The 20,723-nt window shown below is 40.7% G+C and overlaps 1 protein-coding gene across 1 annotated transcript in view; it reads left to right on the top strand.

The window, feature by feature from the left end:
• LOC311081642 (protein NLRC3-like) overlaps nucleotides 1–20,723 on the top strand; it is an 81,676-nt gene that overhangs the window by 40,027 nt on the left and 20,926 nt on the right. The window contains exon 7 of the mRNA XM_084112235.1: nucleotides 3,522–3,695. Coding sequence (XP_083968361.1) covers nucleotides 3,522–3,695 — 174 coding nt within the window. The remainder of the gene's footprint in view (nucleotides 1–3,521; nucleotides 3,696–20,723) is intronic.

Below are 20,723 nucleotides of genomic sequence, written 5' to 3' on the forward strand. Positions count from 1 at the left end.
TCATATTTAAACAGTATTTGTGCCAGCTGTTGTAGCTACACAACAGCGCGCATCTGTGCGTTCATTCATTCATGATACACTGCAACGCGATTCATATTTAAACAGTATTTGTGCCAGCTGTAGTAGCTACACAACAGCGCGCATCTGTGCGTTCATTCATTCATACACTGAAACGCGATTCATATTTAAACAGTCTTTTTGCCTGTACAGACACTTGCGATTAGAACAAAGCAAATATATAACTGACCTATTCCTCAGCCGGATCTGTTGCTCCTCGAAACGAAACTTCCAGCACTTCTGAGGTAAATTTTCCAGGATTATTATCAAGATAGTAGCCTATTATTCCTCACAGCATCGTAAAGTCCATGTGTCTGAAAGTGAACTCGCGGTGTGTGTGTTATCCAGCTGATGTGGGCGTTTCACGGGTTTGCGAGGATCGCCTCAGATAATTTGCGTTTGAATAGCGCGCGCTCTCTGTGGGCTATTCAATCTCATATCAAAACATAATGAGCTGAGATGAGAACGACTGACATCTCTCTCTTTTCATACAGATTACATAAACTTAGAATATTTTCTTAGAATATAGTTTTTTTAGAATAATTACTTAATTTAAAAGAAGAGAATTCAAGCTTCATGCCTGTGTGCCTGTATTCCTGTTTGACTGAGTATTCACTGAGTTATGGTTCATTTTCGGACGCGTTTCAGAATTGACTTCACTGACAGAGAGAAAGCAGAACTCGCATCATGTTTATTTTTCTTTATTTGGCGAAAAGCACAACACTTTGTTTTTATTGTGAGTATACACAAAAATAATACAGACTTAACAGGATCGATTGATGTATGACACAAGTATGTAAAATCAAAATCAACAGATCATTTTTAATCTCTTTTGCACTGATATGAACAAAAACGAACCTATCGCGCCGGCGCGATTGCCGACCTCAGGGGGTTAATGACAATTAATAGGAACTTTTCATTGCCATTTAAGTGAAATAACTGAACATAAACATACAAGCTTGATAAAAATGCTCTTTTAAAAGAAAATTTCAGATGGTACTTAGAGGCTTTTGCATCTGAAGTCGTCATATATATAAAATTATATTATTTAGATTTTTTAATTTATTTGAATAACTATTATTATCATAAGTAGATTGGCTATCTTTGCAACAAAAACAGAAGAGACAAGCATTATTTCTGCCATCTGTAGCCCGAAAATCATTGTCTGTCCTTTGGTTTGTATAATAGTAACTTATACAACTACATTTGGATTATTAGACAATGTCGAAATAAAGTGAATCTGCAGAATGTTGCATTCAAAGGTATGCAATTGACACAGAGAAGAAAGAGTTAAAACTCTTCACATGTGCTCGCGCTCATGACTGCTACTGAACATCTGAACATAAAAAAAAAAAAAAAAAGTACATCGACGGATCTTCTTCTGTCTGTTCTCCAAAATATAATCAACTGTATATTTCTGCAAGCATGTTTAAACTGGTTAACTGTGTCTACGGCAGGCAAAGGCAGTCAAGTTTGCACGCCACTGCGCAACAATACACACAAAATTACCGCGGGAAGGCGGGTGTTCATAAACTGTGAACAATGGTAGCTTATGTAATGTATAAATGAATGTATATGTCCAAAAAACGGGTAATGTCATACTTCCTAGTAGTGCTATCGTGCCGTAATAATCTGTTTGGTTGTAAAATGTATTACCTGAGTGAAATGAAATCGAATGTATCGTCCTGTGGAATCATTCATTCACAGACTGCTTACGAAGATGATCAGCTAATAAAGATCTTCATCACTGGCAAAAATATAATGCATTTGAAGATTTGTTCTCACTTGACTGTACTGTAGGTCCACGGCCACTTCATCTAACGCTCTTGATGTTCTTAAATCTTCCTGTTACGACTCCGAGTCGAGTGTGAATTGAAATCGCTTCAGACGATTCAGTCCGTGCAGGAACTGAACAGATCAAACTGATTCGCGAACCGATTTAGACAAATCTGCCAACTTGTTTGATGAAGTCTTTGAACAGACTCGACTCAAAAGAGTTATTCATTTGTGAATTGAGCATCGCTCAAACCCAGAAAAAAGATAAATCGCGCTTGGAATAAACTACGCATTTAACAACACATATTGCATTAAAATAAAGTAACGAGAGGAACGTCGCCCAACGTAACAAAGTAAAAGTACAGTTTTTTCATTAGAAATGTACTCGAGTTAAAGTAAAAGTACCCACATTCAAATCTACTCTTAAAAGTAAAATTTTTCCAAAAAAATACTGAAGTAAATGTAACAAAGTAAATGTACTTCGTTACTACCCACCTCTGATGTTTACTAATGTAAGTGCATATCGCGATTAGAACAAAGCACTTAAGAATGAAAAACGTACTATTCACAGTCCCCTGAATAGCTGGATCCGTTGTTCCTCGATGTTAAACTAAATTATTCCTAAGGATTATTCCACCCAGCGAAGCAAGACGACATAAAGTGCAGTCTTATTTAAACTCGCAGTGTGTTTTATCCAGCTGATGTGGGCGTTCACAGGTTTGTATGGATTGCCTCAAATCATTTGTGTTTGAATAGCGCGCGCTCTCCGTGGGCGGGGTCACATTAAAACTTAATTAGCTGAGATGAGAACGGCTGACATCTCTCACTTTTCATACAGATTACATAAACTGAGAAAATTTGTTTTTTTATATAAATTACTTCATTTAAAAGAAGATAATTCAAGCTTCATGCCTGTGTGTCTGTATGCCTGTTTGACCGAGTATTCGCTGAGTTATAGTTCATTTTCGGACGCGTTTCAGAATGGACTACACTGACAGAGAGAAGGCAGAACTCGCATCATGCTTATTTTTCTTTATTTGGCAAAAAGCACAATACTTTGTTTTTATTGTGAGTATACACAAAAATAAAAGACATTTAACAGGATCGGAAGTGTTACACTTGTATGTAAGGTCAAAATCAACAGAGTATTTTGAGTCTCTTTTGCACTGATAAGAAAAAAAGCGAGGAGATCACGCCAGGGTGATTGCCGACCCCAGGGGGTTAATGACAAAGCATTTAATATTTTGCAGAGAGCAGGAATTTCGGCTGTCAATGATATTTACATTGATAATGTTTTTTCCAGCTTTTTACAATTGAAACAAAAATTATCTCTCACTTGTGCAGAATTTTTTTTGATATTTTCAGCTCAGAACTTTTGTTAAATTCATTTCCTGACTTTCTGCATCTTTCACCAAAATCTTCACTAGATCAGATTCTTGAAGTAGCCTTAGATAAAAGGAGTACATTGTCTACGATATACAGGCTGATTTCCTCCATCTCCACTTCCTCTATCTCTTTTATTAGACAATCGTGGGAGTCGGATCTATGCCTCCTATGCTATGCCTTCAAAACAATGTAATAAAAAAAAAAGTAATTTATTCTTCGATTCTTTTGGGAAATGCAGACAAGAACAGTGTGTGATAGTAACGTCTGATTGCCAAACTAACTGTTGCTGTATGCCTTTGTAGATTGTCTGGCTGTATGGTGACAGAGAAAGGCTGTGGTTATGTGTCTTCAGCTCTGAGTTCAAACCCCTCACACCTGAGAGAGCTGGATCTGAGCTACAATCACCCAGGAGATTCAGGAGTCAAGCTGCTCACTGATAAACTGGAGGATCCAAACTACAGACTGGATAAACTCAAGTATGTAGAGCATGAAGAGTTGATTAAAAAACTCCAAAAACAGCATTTCAATCTTCACTTATTACTCGCATTACTACATTTACAAACATTCTTATTGAGAATTTACAGAGGTTTAGCTCTAGTTATGCTACGGGCTGTTGAATGCTTCATTCTGATTGGCTGACGAACATTATAAGGTGTGCAATTTACAAAAAAAACATTTACAAAAAATATAACAAAAAAACATTTCCATGATTTTCCTACAAAAATAAATTATTCACTTTATTATTCACGTATAAAATACGATGGTAAAGCAATCAGGGCCAGGAGATTTGCCATTCTGAAGTGAATGAATTGCCTCTTGTACTTCTGTGATAGACACAGACCTGTCCAAATCATTTGTGGAGCCATCATTAACGCAGGGGAATATTAGTTGATCAAAATGTTTGGGCCATTCCAACATTTTTAGTTACATTCTGAGGAATAATGATTAGAATAGTATTTTGAAATGAATTTCCTCCGGGTCGGAACTTTCACCGTTAGAAGATTTAATTTTAGGGACCAGTCTAGATGCACAGACAGTTCGAGATTGAAAAAGCAAGTGATTTGCCAGCTTAAAATATAACAAACAACAGGATATTAATCACAAACCATTTCCATGAGTTTCCTACAAAATTAATTTTTATTCACTTAATCCCGCTCTCCCATAAAAACGCACACACAGAGTACAGACACACACACTCATACAAGTGCAGCGAAAAGAGGAGGCGTGTTCTGGCGCAAACGTTCCCTGGTGCTATTTTGCAGGTTTAGAAAACAATTCCACCACTGACCAGGAAAAACCTAGTCTAAAGTCAGTGACGCGTTGCTGATGTTATTCATATGCTTTTTTAAGGGCGCATGCTTGGCCATAATCAATGTAGCCTGTGCACAACGCGGATGCACTTTGCTTTTCTCATCTACACACAGACGCAGCAGTTCTCATTTTTAGAAAACCAAACATTATTACAAGGAACATTATTATTTAACACACGAGGGAAATCATTGTTGTGTCCATGAAAATGTGAACAAATAGGCATAAATCTACACATTTACCCAATTTTTTTTACGCCTGTTTAACCAAAGCTAATTTGGATAGGTTTCTCCCATCCCCATACAATGTCACTTCTCTGTGTTTTACGGCCCTGACGAGAACGTCGGTCTCCTCGGCTGTGAACCGCTGCTGGCGCGTGACGGGCAAATTCGCCGTTATAATAGCCATCCGCCATGGAACAAGCGTGCCTCCTCTTAAAGGGAATGTGAGATGTCGCTCTGATTGGTTTATTTCACATTACACCCAAACCACACCTATGAATAATGAAGCTACTTCAGACCAACCCATTTTAGATTTGCGTCGGGCGCAAGAGTCATTTATCCCGCCGGTATAATAGCAACAGCGCCCAAGACCCACCCACAAAGTTACTTGCGTTTCGCGCTTGATACTTGCGTTTCAGATAGTTAAAATAGGGCCCTATAAGTGTAATAGTTAAACAATACAATAAGTGCAATATAAACAAAAGGATAAAAAAAAGATATAGGTTATACTCGTCTGCGTTTTCAAGTGCGAGATCAATGGTATAAATATAATTTAACAAAGGTTTCCATGTTTTATTAAAGTTTTTTTTTTCAGCTTTAAACAAAGATAATTTATTTTATCCATCTATAATATGAAGGAGGGCATGCATGTTAACACTTAAAGAGAATGAGCCTCCAGGCCAATAGTGTTGTGAAATAGTGTAGTCTGGCATTGGTGTAGTGTATTCTATGAAGAATCTTGCTTTGCATCAAACTGTGCTGGGCGCGTATAGAGGAAGAATGTACTAAATCTATTTTATAATCCCACTCTATTTCAAGTATAGTGAACCCCAGCTCTTGTTCCCAAGTATTTTTGAGTCAAACAGAGGGGTCAAGATTTAATCAATCTATTAATTCATTAATTACAGAGATTAGCCCTTTTCTGTCTAACTAAGATAAAGAAGGGTGTCCATGTTATAATCAGAAGGAAAATTAGAAAACCGGGGACATTGATTTTGTACTAAAACGTCTGATCTAAAAGAAGCTAAAAAGATACGTTTTAGGAAGATCAAACTTTTCTGACAATTCTGAAAAGGCTAAAAATAATCCTTTATCATAAAGGTCCTTGATGATACTGAGACCCCTAGAATTAACGAAAAAGGAAGAGAGGACCAGTTCTCTATACTGCCTTATAAACATCAATTAAAGAATCAAAAAAAAAAAAATTCTAAAGATATCTGTGTGATTTTATTGATGAATACGCCTAGATATCTGAATCCTTCCTGAGCCCACTTAAAGGGGAAATTATGTTGGGAAAGTGTCTCAGTTGCTAAATTGATAGGGAACAATTAGCTCTTTTGAAGATACAATTTGTAACCAGATGTGGCGGGGTAGTGGAAGGACAAAAGTTACACTTATGGACAAAAGAGCAAAATAAAGAGCAGACTACGCCAAATTTCATAAGACAGACAGGTTCGCTACCACAGAGGACAAGAGACGTGGATCTGAATACAAAATACTTTTATTTTCACAACAATTATTATTTTAAATATATAAAAACTGTTGACTCAGGGGACAAGAGTTTACACCACTTCGGTATGCAGCAGACCAAAAATAAAGAAAACAAACAAACAAACAAAAAAAGACTTTCAGGCTGAGGCTTTACCAGTAATGCAGCGAGCTGGGCAGTGAGTATCCTAAGACCACACCACTCACCAAATTCTACTCCACACAAACACTCTCACTCTCACACTCGCTAAGTGAAGGAAACGCCACCACCAAAAGGGCAAGGACAGCTAGCTTCCCTACACCGGGGCCTTCAGCTCCTGAAAGAAACAAAAAAATATATATATTTCTCAATTAGCCGCAGACACATGCATCAAGTTATAGTAGAACAAGTTCAAACTATAAAAGAGGTCAACACTTGACAAATTACTGGCCACAGAAGCTAAACAGGCTGGTGTGACCCAAGGAGTTTACATCAAATTGCCATTGAAGCCTAGACTCAACCATTGGAGCAGCCAACTGCTATAAACAAAAACAGAACAAAACACAACAAAATAAAGTCAAACAATACAAAATGAAAACAATTAATTGGACAAACAGATTAAATCACAGAAAACAAATCCAAAAGAATTGAATGAAAACAGAAACTTATTGCTGGGCTTCCACTAAATACTCAAATCAAAACGTTTAGACAAAAGAGATTTGCTATTCTCAGGTACAGAATGTAACTCACTTTTCCACAGTCCCTAGGAAAAGCAGTGACCAAAGAGAGCTAAAATAAACGAACAAACTGCTGGTGGCGTTATAACAAAAGGTGGGGCTAAATTACACCATTAATGGTACATCTCACATTAAATGCCGGCTCTGAGATTAGCCACTCATCACTTAGGCCACCAGCATTAGCATAAAGCAATCAAGATTCAAGATTCAAATAGCTTTATTGGCATGGTGAAAGAAATCTTTACATTGCCAAAGCATTCATAACACTATACAATAAAAATAAATAAATAAATAAATAATAATAAAAAGAAAATAGAAATTACATGAAAATAAACATAGCAGTAAAAATGTCTAATCTTCTAATATTTATACAATTGGTAGCTCTGTCCTGCTGGAGGCTCTTTTGTCGTGACAGGACCTCACGTACCGGGCAGCCAGGGTTGAGCTCGCTGGGCTTTCTCCAAGCAGGAGTGGGAGTTTGTCCATATTTGATTTCTGATGGAAGTCTTTCTGGTGGGTTGTGAAAAGGGGATAGAAATCTACAAATACTAAATAAACCAAAGAAAAACAAATCAGAGGGGACGTGTCAAAACAATACTGAAACGGTCACATCGTAGTATAAATGGCAGCAGAACAAACAGTGCAGTCTAACAACATTGTCTAGGGAGCATTTGCCCCGCAGTCCACAGAGACGAACCGCTCACGCGTGGATTGACCCACTAAAAATAGACAAAATATTAATGAATGAATTTAAAGACACACATTTCATAATGCTAAAGTGGTTAGATATACATACCCAATAGTAGATCGCTAGACCCACAGAATATTCAGTTACTCACAGCCTCATTCATAATAGGCAAACCGCAAATGTACAGGTGTTCCATCTGATCAAACACATGAGCTGCACTATGATGGAAGCATAGGTTACCGGGGATCACACCAGAACAAACATTAGTCCATTGGAATAAACATACCTGTGATAAAGACAGCCTGCACCCAAAAGCAAAGTCGCACCAGGTTTTGATCCAGCAAGATGGCGCCTTTGTTCGGCATGGCTGCTGCTGCGTCACATCTGTGTCGTTTTTATGTGTTTGTTTTCGTCTCTCTTATGGTCACATCAACCCTGCCTTTAAACTACTGTGTCACTGCTACTCGGACATACGATCGTTTCACCCTGATGAACATTGGAGTGTATATGGAAGGATTTTGTAACATCTGGGAAAGTTATAGTCAAACTTTTCCACCCCCGTTGGTGTGTGTACCTAGCCTGGTTCTACCAGACTCTCGTACATTTCATTTGTACAGAGAGTCTGGCCTCTCTCCATTGACAAGCATTAACTTCCTTGTAGGTAGGTTCTCTGTTGAAGTTTAAAACTATTGGATCTGCTCAGAGTCACTCTGAATCTGCCATAACCAATCGCTAACCTTTGGTCATGACGTAACCCTACAACTCAAAGCGCACAACCTCAACGTCATCGTTCTCAGCCACTCCCTCTGTTCGCTGATTGGACCGCCAAAAAAATGGTCGGAGAAAACCAAAGAATACACCACAATCCCAGACATAGTACTGAAGGGAAATAAAATTGAGCGGAAGTACGCAGGAGGGCGGAGCCAGGCTAGTGTATACCCAGCCTATATGAATACCGATTTTTGTTTTGGGGCCGTGGTAACCCCAAGAGGAGACGAAAGAGAAGGAGTTGCAGAGCTGGCGTTCAGGTCGGGATGAGGCTGTCTTCGCGGTGGCTGCTGCCGGTTGTTCCCCGGGATATAGGTGGCGCTCCTTCGCGGGGTCGCCTTCCGCTCGTTCTGCCCGTTGGACGAGATCCCCTTCGGTCATCGTGGGGTGGTGGTGGAGACGCAGTCAGGAAATTGCAGTTTGTGGCCGACATGCCTGACCAGCGATTGACCGCACAGCACCGCTGGAAATCACGTGATTGTACCAGGTGTTTGCGCCCACTACAACTTGACATTAAGGAGGCCGGCCTGCCATCATCGCTCCGTTTAGCGCTGCTAAATGCTCGTTCCATCACTAATAAGGCGCATGTCATCAACGATCTGTTCACCAAGGATAAGATGGATTTGATGTTTCTCACAGAAACGTGGCAAAAGGATAAGGAAGCTGTACATTTAAATGAGCTCTGCCCTGAAGGCTGCTCTGTGATTGGGACACCTCGAACGGCACGCCGAGGCGGCGGCCTTGCTGTTGTGTATCGTGACAGATTCTTATGCAGATTTATTCACTCTGAAACCTTCTCCTCTTTTGAGTCACAGATGATTAAGGTCGGTTCTGTGAACATGTTTTATTGTGTGTTAATTTACCGCCTTCCTGGTCCTGCAGGCATCTTCCTTACTGACTTTACTGACTTTTTATCCTCTATAATTCAGCTGGAGAAAGTTTTAATTATTGGAGATTTTAATCTTCATATTGATGATATCTCATGTATTGCAGCTACAGATCTCCTATCCATTACTGACTCTTTTAATTTTACGCAACATGTCTCAGGACCTACACATTTAAAGGGGCACACCCTGGACCTTGTTTTCTCATTAGGTCTAGAGTTAGTAAATGTGTGTGTGGAGGATGTACATATGAGTGACCATAGTTGTGTTTTCTTTAACCTGAATCTACCTCGGGACCCCCCACCCCTGAGAATTAAGGCTCAAAGGAGAGTTATTAACCAGGATGTTGCTGAGAAGTTTTCTATTTTGTTTGATCCATGCCGGCTCCAATTGCAGTGCTCTCTCCATCAGATAGTACTGTATTCCTTAACTTCTTTGTTGAGAAGATTAGGGATATAAGAGTTAGTATCTTACCTCCACCTGCTTGTATCAAGGCATGTACTTTGGCTCTTTCCCATCTGTGTTTCTCCTTTAAACTAGTGACATTACATGAGGTCACCACTCTACTAGATAAGAAGAAACCTTCTTCTTGTCACAGTGATGTTCTCCCGACTATGCTGTTTAAGCAGGTTTTTGATAGTATTGGCCCCTGTGTTGTAGAAATGATCAATACTTCTCTTTTAACTGGTGTGGTTCCTAACTTTTTTAAACATGCTATTGTTGAACCTGTTCTTAAAAAGCCCATTTTAGACCCATCGCAACCCATGAATTATAGGCCTATATCTAAACTGGGGTAGCAGAGCAGCTTACTACTTTCTTAGAGATAAATTATATTTTTGACAAATATCTGTCAGGTCTCCGTGAAAAACATTCTACGGAAACTGCACTAATTAAAGTTTCGAGTGATATTTTGATGTCAGCTGATTCTGGGAAGCATACAGTGTTAGTGTTATTGGACCTTACATCTGCCTTTGACACTATTGATCATAATATTTTGATTAATAAACTTCATGATCTAGTAGGGATATCTGGATCAGCTTTAAAATGGATTTCTTCTTACCTTTCCGGTAGAAGTTTTAGTGTTTTTATTAATCAGATCATGTCAGATACTGCAGGTTTGTCGAGTGGTGTACCACAGTGTTCTGTCCTGGGACCAATTCTTTTCCTTCTGTACATGCTACCTCTAGGACAGATAATCAGCCAGTTTACTGATGTTTCTTATCATTTGTATGCAGACGACATTCAGTTGTACTGCTCTATCAAGCCTACTGAGTTATATAAACTGTCTTCTTTAATCAACTGTCTGAGTAGTATTAACCCTCTGGGGTCTGAGGTGTTTTCTGGGCCCTGGAGGTGTTCTGACATGCTCTGACATTTGTGCTTATTTCTGTTACTTGTGACATTTTCATGGCTAAAGTCTGATTACACTGTATTTAGTACAAACTCTGCTACAATAATATGTCAGCAGCATGTATGTAAAAGTTTGTAGTTTTGAGATAATGACATTTATGCGTGGTTTGTGAAAACACACAAAAAAATTCTCACTGAAATAAGGTCATAAAACCCATACTGATTATTTCTTCACAAGACTTTTGAAAATTGTACGACGTAGCTAGAATATTTGCTCCAAAACTATGTGAAAATCATCCTGACTGCTCATTCAGATAAGACAATATATTGATTTAAAATTTGCAAGACATGTTTTGTGTGAGAAAGCTTTATGCGAAGAGGCGTGAACATCATGAATATTTAATTTCTTTCACACCTGAGAAAGACAAAGACCCTCCCTAATGGTCCTATTAGGAGCTATCAGGCCCTATCATTCTGAGCAACCTTGCACAAAGAATGAAGAGATTTAAAAAAGAATGGCTTTTTGATTGTTTGGATTTATTTACAACACAACATAATCCAAATATTTACATTTACATTTAGTCATTTAGCAGACGCTTTTATCCAAAGCGACTTACAAGTTAGGACTAAGTAAAGCGAATCATCATGAAGAGGCAAAAACAACGCAAGAAGTGCTCAAAATACGAAGTTCGGGCATTATTCAGAGTAGCATAAGCCCGATAAGTGAGGGTTTAAAGGGAAAGGGAAGTTTTTTTTTATTTTTATTTTTTTATGCGGTTAAGTGCTCACGGAAGAGATGGGTTTTCAGCTGTCTTTTGAATGTTGTCAGGGATTCTGCATTCCGGATGAGGGTGGGGAGAGCGTTCCACCAGCATGGAACTGTGAATGAGAATGTTCTGGAAAGTGATTTTGTGGCTTTCTGTGATGGAACCACGAGACGTCGCTCTTTGACCGATCGTAGGCTTCTGGTAGGGATGTAGACTCGTAGGAGTGAGTGAAAGTAGGAGGGAGCTGAGCCTGTGAAAGATCTGTAAGCAAGCATCAATGCCTTGAATTTGATACGAGCAGCGAGAGGTAGCCAGTGCAGAGAGATGAACAGAGGAGTGACGTGGGCCCTCTTGGGCTCGTTGAAGACAAGACGAGCTGCAGCGTTCTGGATCATCTGTAGAGGTTTGGTTGCACATGATGGAAGTCCAGCCAGAAGAGCATTGCAGTAGTCAAGCCTAGAAATGACCAGGGCCTGGACGAGGAGTTGTGTTGCATGCTCAGTAAGGAAGGGCCTGATCTTCCTGATGTTGTGCAGTGCAAACCTGCATGATCGAGCTGGCTATCAAACGTAACTCCAAGATTTCTGACCGACCTTGATGGGGTGATTGATGATGATTTTAGCTGGATAGTGAAGTCGTGTTGTAGAGATGGATTGGCAGGGAGGACGAGAAGCTCAGTCTTTGCCAGGTTGAGCTGCAGGTGATGTTCCTTCATCCATGTTGAGATATCCGCCAGACAGCTTGAGACCCGTGCAGCTACTGTGGGATCATCTGGTTGAAATGAGAGGAAGAGCTGTGTGTCATCAGCATAGCAGTGGTAGGAGAAATCGTGTGCCTGTATGATGTGTCCCAGTGACGTGGTGTAGATGGAGAAGAGGAGGGGACCAAGAACTGAACCCTGAGGAACCCCTGTGGTCAGTTGATGTGCTCTGGATACCTCGCCTCTCCATGCAACCCTCAAGGACCTACCTGTGAGATAGGACTCAAACCAGTGGAGTGAAGTTCCTGTGATGCCCAGTGATGAGAGGCTGGACAAAAGGATCTGATGATTCACAGTGTCGAAGGCAGCAGACAGATCCAGGAGAATGAGGACTGAAGATTTGGAAGCAGCTTTTGCGATCCGTAGGGCTTCTGTGACCGACAGTAATGCAGTCTCAGTTGAATGCCCTTTCTTGAAGCCAGATTGGTTGACATCCAGCTGGTTGTTTAGAGACAAGAAGGATGTTACTTGGTTGAAAACAGCTCTTTCAAGTGTTTTCGCAATGAATGGTAGGAGAGAGATAGGTCTGTAATTCTCTACAAACGATGTGTTTAGTGTTGGTTTTTTAAGCAGTGGAGTAACCCGAGCCTGCTTGAATGCTGTAGGGAAAGTGCCAGTATGGAGGGATGATGTGTGTGAGTGCTGGTAGAAGTGTGGGAGAGATGGCTTGTAGAAGGTGTGAGGGGATGGGGTCTAGAGGGCAGGTGGTAGGATGACTGGAGAGGAGAAGTGTAGATACTTCTTCCTCGGTTAGCCGAGAGAAGGAGGGGAGAGGGTTATTGGCTGTGGAAGGGGTTGGTCTGGGTTCCTGTGTGTGTGGAGCTGAGAACTGACTGCTGATAGTTGTTGTTTTGTTGGTGAAGAAGTTCTCAAAATCGTCAGCAGTTAAAGAGGAGGTGGGTGGTGGTGGAGGTGGACAGAGGAGAGAGTTGAATGTCTTGAAGAGTGATCGTGTGTTGGAGGAGCTGTTGATCTTGTTGTGGAAGTAGGAAGATTTTGCAGCATGAATATCAACAGAAAAGAAAGAGAGGAGAGATTTATACATACTCAGGTCAGATGTGTCTTTTGATTTGCGCCATTCCTCTACACTGCCCTGAGTTCGGTCCGGTGTTCACGAAGAACCTCAGACAACCAGGGGTTAGAGGGAGTAGCGCGTGCTGGCCTGGAGGAGAGAGGGCAGATATTGTCTAGAGAGGAGGGAGCATAAGGTATCCGTTGCGGTATTCACATCCAGAGATGAGAATTGTGAGGGTGGGGGAAGAGAAGATGACACGGCAGAGGAAAGATGGGAGGGAGAAAGTGAGCGCAGGTTTCGCCTGAAAGTGACTGGTGGTGGGGTTGGTGGTGCAGGGGTAGAGAGTTGTAGATTGAAAGTAATGAGGAAATGATCTGAAACATGGAGAGGTCTCACTAAAATGTTGTCTGTGATGCAGTTGTGTGTGTAAACCAGGTCCAGTTGGTTGCCTGATTTGTGAGTACCTGTGGTGATGAGTCGTTTGAGATCAAAAGAGGCTAGGAGAGAGATGAAGTCTGTTGCATGCGGCTTATCGAGATGAATGTTGAAGTCACCGAAGACTAGAATTGGGGTGCCGTCCTCAGGGAAAGAGGACAGCAGCACATCCAGCTCCTCTACGAAGTTACCCAGCTGACCTGGGGGGGCGATAAATTACTACAATATGGATCTTATTGGGAGTTGTAAATGTAATAGCATGATATTCAAATGAGTTGTTGTTGCATAGAGAAGAGAGCGTTGAGTATTTCCAGTTGTTAGAAATGAGAAGCCCTGTACCCCCACCCCTCCCAGACTGGCGAAGGGAGTGAGAGAAAGAGAAATTGCTGGAGAGAGCAGCAGGGGTTGCTGAGTCTTCTGGACGAATCCAGGTCTCAGTCAAGCCCAAGATACTAAGAGTAGAATGAGATGCAAAGGCTGGAATAAAGTCAGCTTTATTGACTGCTGACTGACAATTCCATAGACCCACGGAAAGAGAGAGAGGTGTGTGTGAGGATGAGAGAATGGGACGCAGATTAGCAGTATTGCACTGCCTTTTGCGTGTGATGAAAGGGCGTTGCCGAGAGATAACAGGAATGTATTGAAAGCACATGTTGAGTAAGGTGAAAAATAAGATAAGAAGTGGGAAGGGAAAAGGAGATAGTTAAGTGCCTTTCTGGTGTCCTTGCTCGGTGGAGTCGCGCAGGTAGAGTCGCTGGTCTTTACCCGAGTCGGTCTTCACACGAGAGCTGAACGCTTCCGCTGACGCTTCCGCGACAGCGTGCAAATTACAAAGATATATATATAATGCTTTCACCGCTTGAGTGAGGACAGCTGTTTCGTCCGGCAATCAAATCAATAAAGCGAAAATGGTCGAAATCGAAACTGCTAGGAGCCAATACTTAAGTGCAATTAAATAAATGCAATAATAATTTTCACACGCGGCTGTTTATTAATGTAGCAACGCGTCTAAATAACATACAGAATTATGTGAAGTTAAAAATTAAAACTAAGCAGAGAATCGAAGATAGGCTTACCCTGAGTCAAATACAACACTGAAATAACAGGAGAACTGAGTATTCTGAAAAACCACTTGCGCGCTCTTGCCGTGCGTCCTCTATGCTGACCGCTGGTCCTCATATACACAACAAATGACAAAAAAGCACATTATTTAACACACTGAACTAAAGACAGAGACTTAACCAGTCATACACCTTTGTGCCATTCCTGAAACATAGTACATATATACCTTTCATTTCCAAGGTGTTTGATTTTTCACTTTACCATGTTCATGTACAGAGACTTATGTGAATGGTGAAGTCAGCAGGACTCCTCAGTGGAGCATCTGGTCCCTGAAAAAAAAGAAAAGAAAGATTTTTCAGGTTAAAAATCCCTCAGCAAAGCATCCCTCAGATAAAACAACATATCGGTGCCTTAGGCTCGTCTGTCCAGCCGAGTTTCAGGAGCTTAGGTGTTATTTTTGATTCTGCCATGTCCTTGGAGAAACACTAGAATCAAATTATTAAAAACTGTTTTTTTCAATTAAGGAACATTTCTAAAATAAGAGCCTTGGTGTCAAAGGCCGAATTGGAGATGATCATTCATGCTTTTATTTCATCTCGCTTAGACTATTGTAACAGTCTTTTTATTTGTCTTAATAAGAAAGATTTTTGTCGCCTCCAGACTGTCCAGAATTCAGCTGCTTTTAACCCACACCAGTAAAAGGGCACACATCACACCTGTCTTAGCTTCACTTCATTGGTTACCAGTGCAATTTAGAATGCGCTTTAAAATTTTGGTTCTTACTTTTAGAGCCCTCCAAGGATAGGTGCCCCCTTACATCTCTTTTAGTTGCCCCCCACACACATTTTAAAACTAGAGGGGACCGTTCGTTTCAAGCTGTGGCACCTAGGCTGTGGAACGCATTGCCTCCTTCCATACGCTGCTTGGATTCAGTGGAAAATTTTAAAACACAGTTAAAAACTCTTCTATTTAAAGAGGCTTGGAAAGCAATTGTTGAGTGTTACGCCAGTTTCACACTGCACGCGTTAGCAGAGCGTAAGCATCGCTTATTTTTTCCGGTGCCCCTGTTTACAGATTAGAGCATTCACAACGCACGCAGAGGCGGCGCGGCAGCGCATAGCAGAGCAGAAGCAGCAGTGCCGCGATGTGTGTGTGTGTGTGTGTGTGTGTGTGTGTGTGTGTGTGTGTGTGTGTGTGTGTGTGTGTGTGTGTGTGTGTGTGTGTGTGTGTGTGTGTGTATATATCAGTGGTGGCTGCTGGTCTTTCAAAGAGGGGAAGCTCATTTTCAGCCTACATTGTTTATAAATGTTGATCCATTGTAGGGTGGTTAGGCCGGTCTTATGTGTATTTCTGTTTATTTCTGTTTTATTTTTTGCTTTTGTTATTCATTTTTGGTTATTCATTTTTGATTATGTATTGAAATGTATTTATAAATATTGTGTATTCCTCCATTTGTTGTGAAGCACTTTGTGATTTTTATCTGTGAAAAGTGCTATACAAATACATTTTACTTAATTGCTTACTTACCAATGCAGACCCTCACCTGGCTAAAGCAAATACATCCCCACTTTAATAGTGCATGTGTACTAGCAGCAACATTAGCTACACAGTTAGGTACATACCTCCCGCAGAGCTGCGCGCACCCACACAGAAACGACCGTGACAATGACGCATACCCAGGTGGCCTGAACTCCGCCTTAAATAGGCCAGGGATGGCTGCCAATAGGCTCAGGTGACAACCACAAATAATAGGGCGGGATCTAACTCGCCTTGCCACACAGAGTTTGCCAAATTATTGCCAAATAACGATGAAATCTCAGTTTATTATCACAAATGGTATGGTTAAAATGTTGAAGGTTGGCAAATAATACTGTCCAGAGGCGCACACAAATGGCCAACAGCAAGGCCTCACTATCACACAGAAACACAGTGCATCAGACTCCTCAATCTCAGTTAGCACAGCACCCCCAATAGATAAACTCTGTACACAGCAAGCTCAAAACTGAATAGTACATGTGAAACCACACCAAATCGACGCTAGAGGCTAGCTTTGGGCAAGTGCTGTGCAATGTTATAATACTGTTTGCTGGACCATTAAAAAAAAAAAAAAAACATCCCTTCAGAAAAGAAACAAACAAAACAAATAAACAAAATGTACAATAGACCTTGGAGGTACAGTATAATTCTTAAAATTACAATAGGGGGAAAAGCGACAATTACACCCAGAAGCACTCAGTTTCTGCAACAAATCACAAACATACCATAAGCACACATAGCATAAAACCAACTGCACAAGTTTCTTTCTATTTGTATTGTCCTTCCCTGGGTTACAAAATAGTGTTTCACACTGTATAATATCCCACTTACAACATACCACACAGAATAAATATATAAAATAATTTTTTACCCACAGTAATAATTCAACACATTTAAGCAGGGAAGACACAAACAAATAGCACAGTACATCCCACATTAATGAACTAAATCATTACATAATTACATTAATGAATAGCTACCTTGCACTAAGGATCCCCGCTCTTAGTTGCATTAAAGGAGAACTTGGTAACTTTTTTAACTTAATAAAACTGTCTAGAAATCATTTGGATGGTTAAACAACCTGTTCTGGTGATATTGGTGACTTTCCCCGCTCCCCCCAGCGTTCCCAGGCGGAAAACCAACCTTGCAACTTGGGGACTACCGTCCCGGCAAGATAGAAATTGGAAGTCTCGTGAGAAGCGAGAACGAGAACGAGAACGAGCGCGAAACACAAATTGCTTTATGGCAATTCGACATAAACACACACGCATGTATGATGTATTACCAGATTACCCACCTCGGTAGACATAGCTCCACATGATACAGTTGGCTTGCTTTGATCAAAACAAACGCACATGAGCAGCGGTAGAGAGGGGGAGGAGGCCGCCGCAAGTGAGTTTTTTACGACCGTGTTGTGAAATATTAGCCCACCCACAGCTGTAGGGGGAGCTCGTGGGGAAAACATGCGACAACAAAAGGGAAAATCAGCGAAGAAGTGACTAGAGTTCGCTAGAGTTGCCGAGTTCTGCTTTAACTACTGGTGCCCCGCTCGGCTACTAGGCTTCCCGTTTGAGACCAAGGAGGGTGAGAACGAGGAGGATAGCTCTGTTAAAGTGCGGCCTCGGTTACCGAGCTTCCTAAATTGCACACAACAGTCAATAAACAGATGCTTACCATTGCTGTTTACAGCTACAAACAGCAATATGTCGCCAGTGTGAATGAAAAGCTCTCGTTGCTCCAGCTCACAGCTGAGAACCAGGAGAGAGATGTTAACGTGTGACTTCACTTCATCAGTTCAAGGCATCATACTTTGTGTATTAAATGCTGCCGATAATAGGCGCTTACCATCCCTGCTTTCAGCTGAGAACAAAGGCGATGCGCCAAACAGTATGAATGAACTACTCTCGTCCAACTTTTAACAAGCTGTGCTTGATGCAGAAGATGAGAATTCTAATTCCTGTGTGAATAGCTTTTACCAGCTCGCACTTGACGCACGCTAACCGGGCCAACCAAACAATTCATCCACCCTAAACACTGCTTTTATCTACTTCCTAGTTCCAACCACACCCTATAGTACCCGAGAAACTAAGGAAAGGAGGTTTGCCTGCAACAGACTCCCTGCAAGGGAAGCTCGGCTTCCCCTATAATGTCAAAAAATGAATGGTCGAATATGTACTATTGTGTTAACATTTTATTGACTAAACATGCGTTAGAACACGTTCATCTCAAAGACGAGTTTGTTCATAATCAGTTACATATAGCAGGTCGGCTGACTCGATTTCCTTCTCATTCATTCCCGTAGCGTCACAGTGCATTTCTCTGTTGAAGCCCAGCGTCCAGTGACTTCAGTGGAGCCGCTTTGAACAGTTTTTTTCAGTGCTTCGAAACTGACGGTCATTGGATAAATGCTGCGATTATGTCCCGCCCGCGGACGCTCAGCGTCTCTGCAGTGAATGAGGAGTGGGCTGGCCCGGACTCCGGGCTTCTGCGTGATGATTGGATGGTCTGTCGAAAGGCTGCGTCTCCTTTTGATTAACAGCGATTTCATGCTATAAAAAGTCACTGGCGCTGAAGCTACTCGAGCTTAGTCCCAGCGCGGATTTTGCAAGTGTAGTCGAAAGACAAACTGCTGCAACCTATTTCTTGGTATTTGCTTGTCGAAATTGCTAGCCAATTTTCATCATACATTTCACACAATTATACATTTATACCTTTATTATACTATTACTTATGATATTTTTAATATTATTATTAGTAATAATAAAATAAATTACAATTATTTAAATATATAAATTATTATTATTAGTATTAGTATTATTATACTTTATTATATTATTATTTATACCTTTATTATATTATTACATTTATACAATTATACCTAACTCTGCTGGCCATTGAGAGGACACTGGTCAAGTCACTGGAAAAGACGCCTAGTTGGTGCGACAGGGTCACAGAGCATTTTCTTGAAAAGGAACGTAGGGCAGAATTTACGTATAAATAAAAGGACAATTTTAACAATTTTAATGGACATTAACAATTTAACAATTTTATTGGACATTAACAATTTAACAATTTGAATGGACATTTATAAACAATGTAGGCTGAAAATGAGCTTCCCCTCTTTGAAAGACCAGCAGCCACCACTGATATATATATACACACACACACACACACACACACACACACACACACACACATCTGCTGCATCACTGCTGCTTCTGCTCTGCTACGCGCTGCCGCGCCGCCTCTGCGTGCGTTGTGAATGCTCTAATCTGTAAACAGGGGCACCGGAAAAAATAAGCGATGCTTACGCTCTGCTAACGCGTGCAGTGTGAAACCGGCGTAACACTCAACAATTGCTTTTCAACTTAGAATTAGAGTTAGAAGTAAGCTATACTTTGAATGAAATTGGAGACGGTTTTTTTAATAAATTGTGGGTGAAGGGGTCAGAGAATATTGGGGGTGCAGTTTGGAAAGTTAAATATTAACTTTTCTGCCATCCTGCCATTCTCAGATCTCAGAATATTGTAATTTATTTCAAATTATAAAACGGTTAGTTCCAATCCTTGGTTCTGAATGGTCAATAGCTGTGCTTTATTCACGATAAAACACGGCTATGACCGCTTCACCCAACGGTTCTCTGTATCACTACAACACCTCTAGCAACCACTCTTAGCAACTTAACACATGTGTGATCTCATTGATATTGTTCATTGAAACTATACGCTGATTTCATGCAGCCGCCATTTTGAAATCGAAAGTGAGGCTCCGGTGGGAAGAATCCCGGAAGTAAAGATAAACAACAATGCCTTGGACTACCAACCTGAAGCTGCTGCCACAATTTACACTATTGGATGTTAATATCCAATATAGGATATGTATATAGTTCATTCCTGCTTCTTTTTTAACTTTATGAATTATATAAAAAAAAATTATTCATAAATGAATTTCACTGTATATAGTCTAAAGTATGAAAGAAATGTATGTACAGTTTTAGAATTGACACAACATCATTAAACACAACAATACGCCATCGCATTCACGACTCTCCTGTGATTAAAGGCGACACTTCCGGTTTTCTTCCCACTGGAGCCTCACTTTCGATTTCAAAATAACGGCTGCGTGAAATCAGCGTATAGTGGAGAATTGTGAGAGATCGAGAAAGCGTGTGTAAAGTTACCTGCATTCACAGTAGAAATTGCATTTTCCTTCAGGTCAGTCCTATATTCATAATAAAATAATCCGTTTGAATGTCCGCTGCGATATCTTGTCCTTTTAACAGTTAAGTTAACCGTTAAGGGGTTTTCCCGTGCCTATAACGTTAGTCATCTGTCAGTTGCGTCTTCCTTCTCTGTGAAAACAAGTTTGAGTCTTTTCAATATAAAAGTCTTCTCTACCGACTGACTCATTCGTAAGACAGCCTTTGCCGCCATCTATTGGCGAAATAATGTATGTAACTTCTGTTGCTGTTTATGGTCAGGGACTATTTTTTCCAGCGGAAGGAA

This window comes from Abramis brama, assembly GCF_963993115.1.
Source record: "Abramis brama genome assembly, chromosome: 4".
NCBI lineage: Eukaryota > Metazoa > Chordata > Actinopteri > Cypriniformes > Leuciscidae > Abramis > Abramis brama.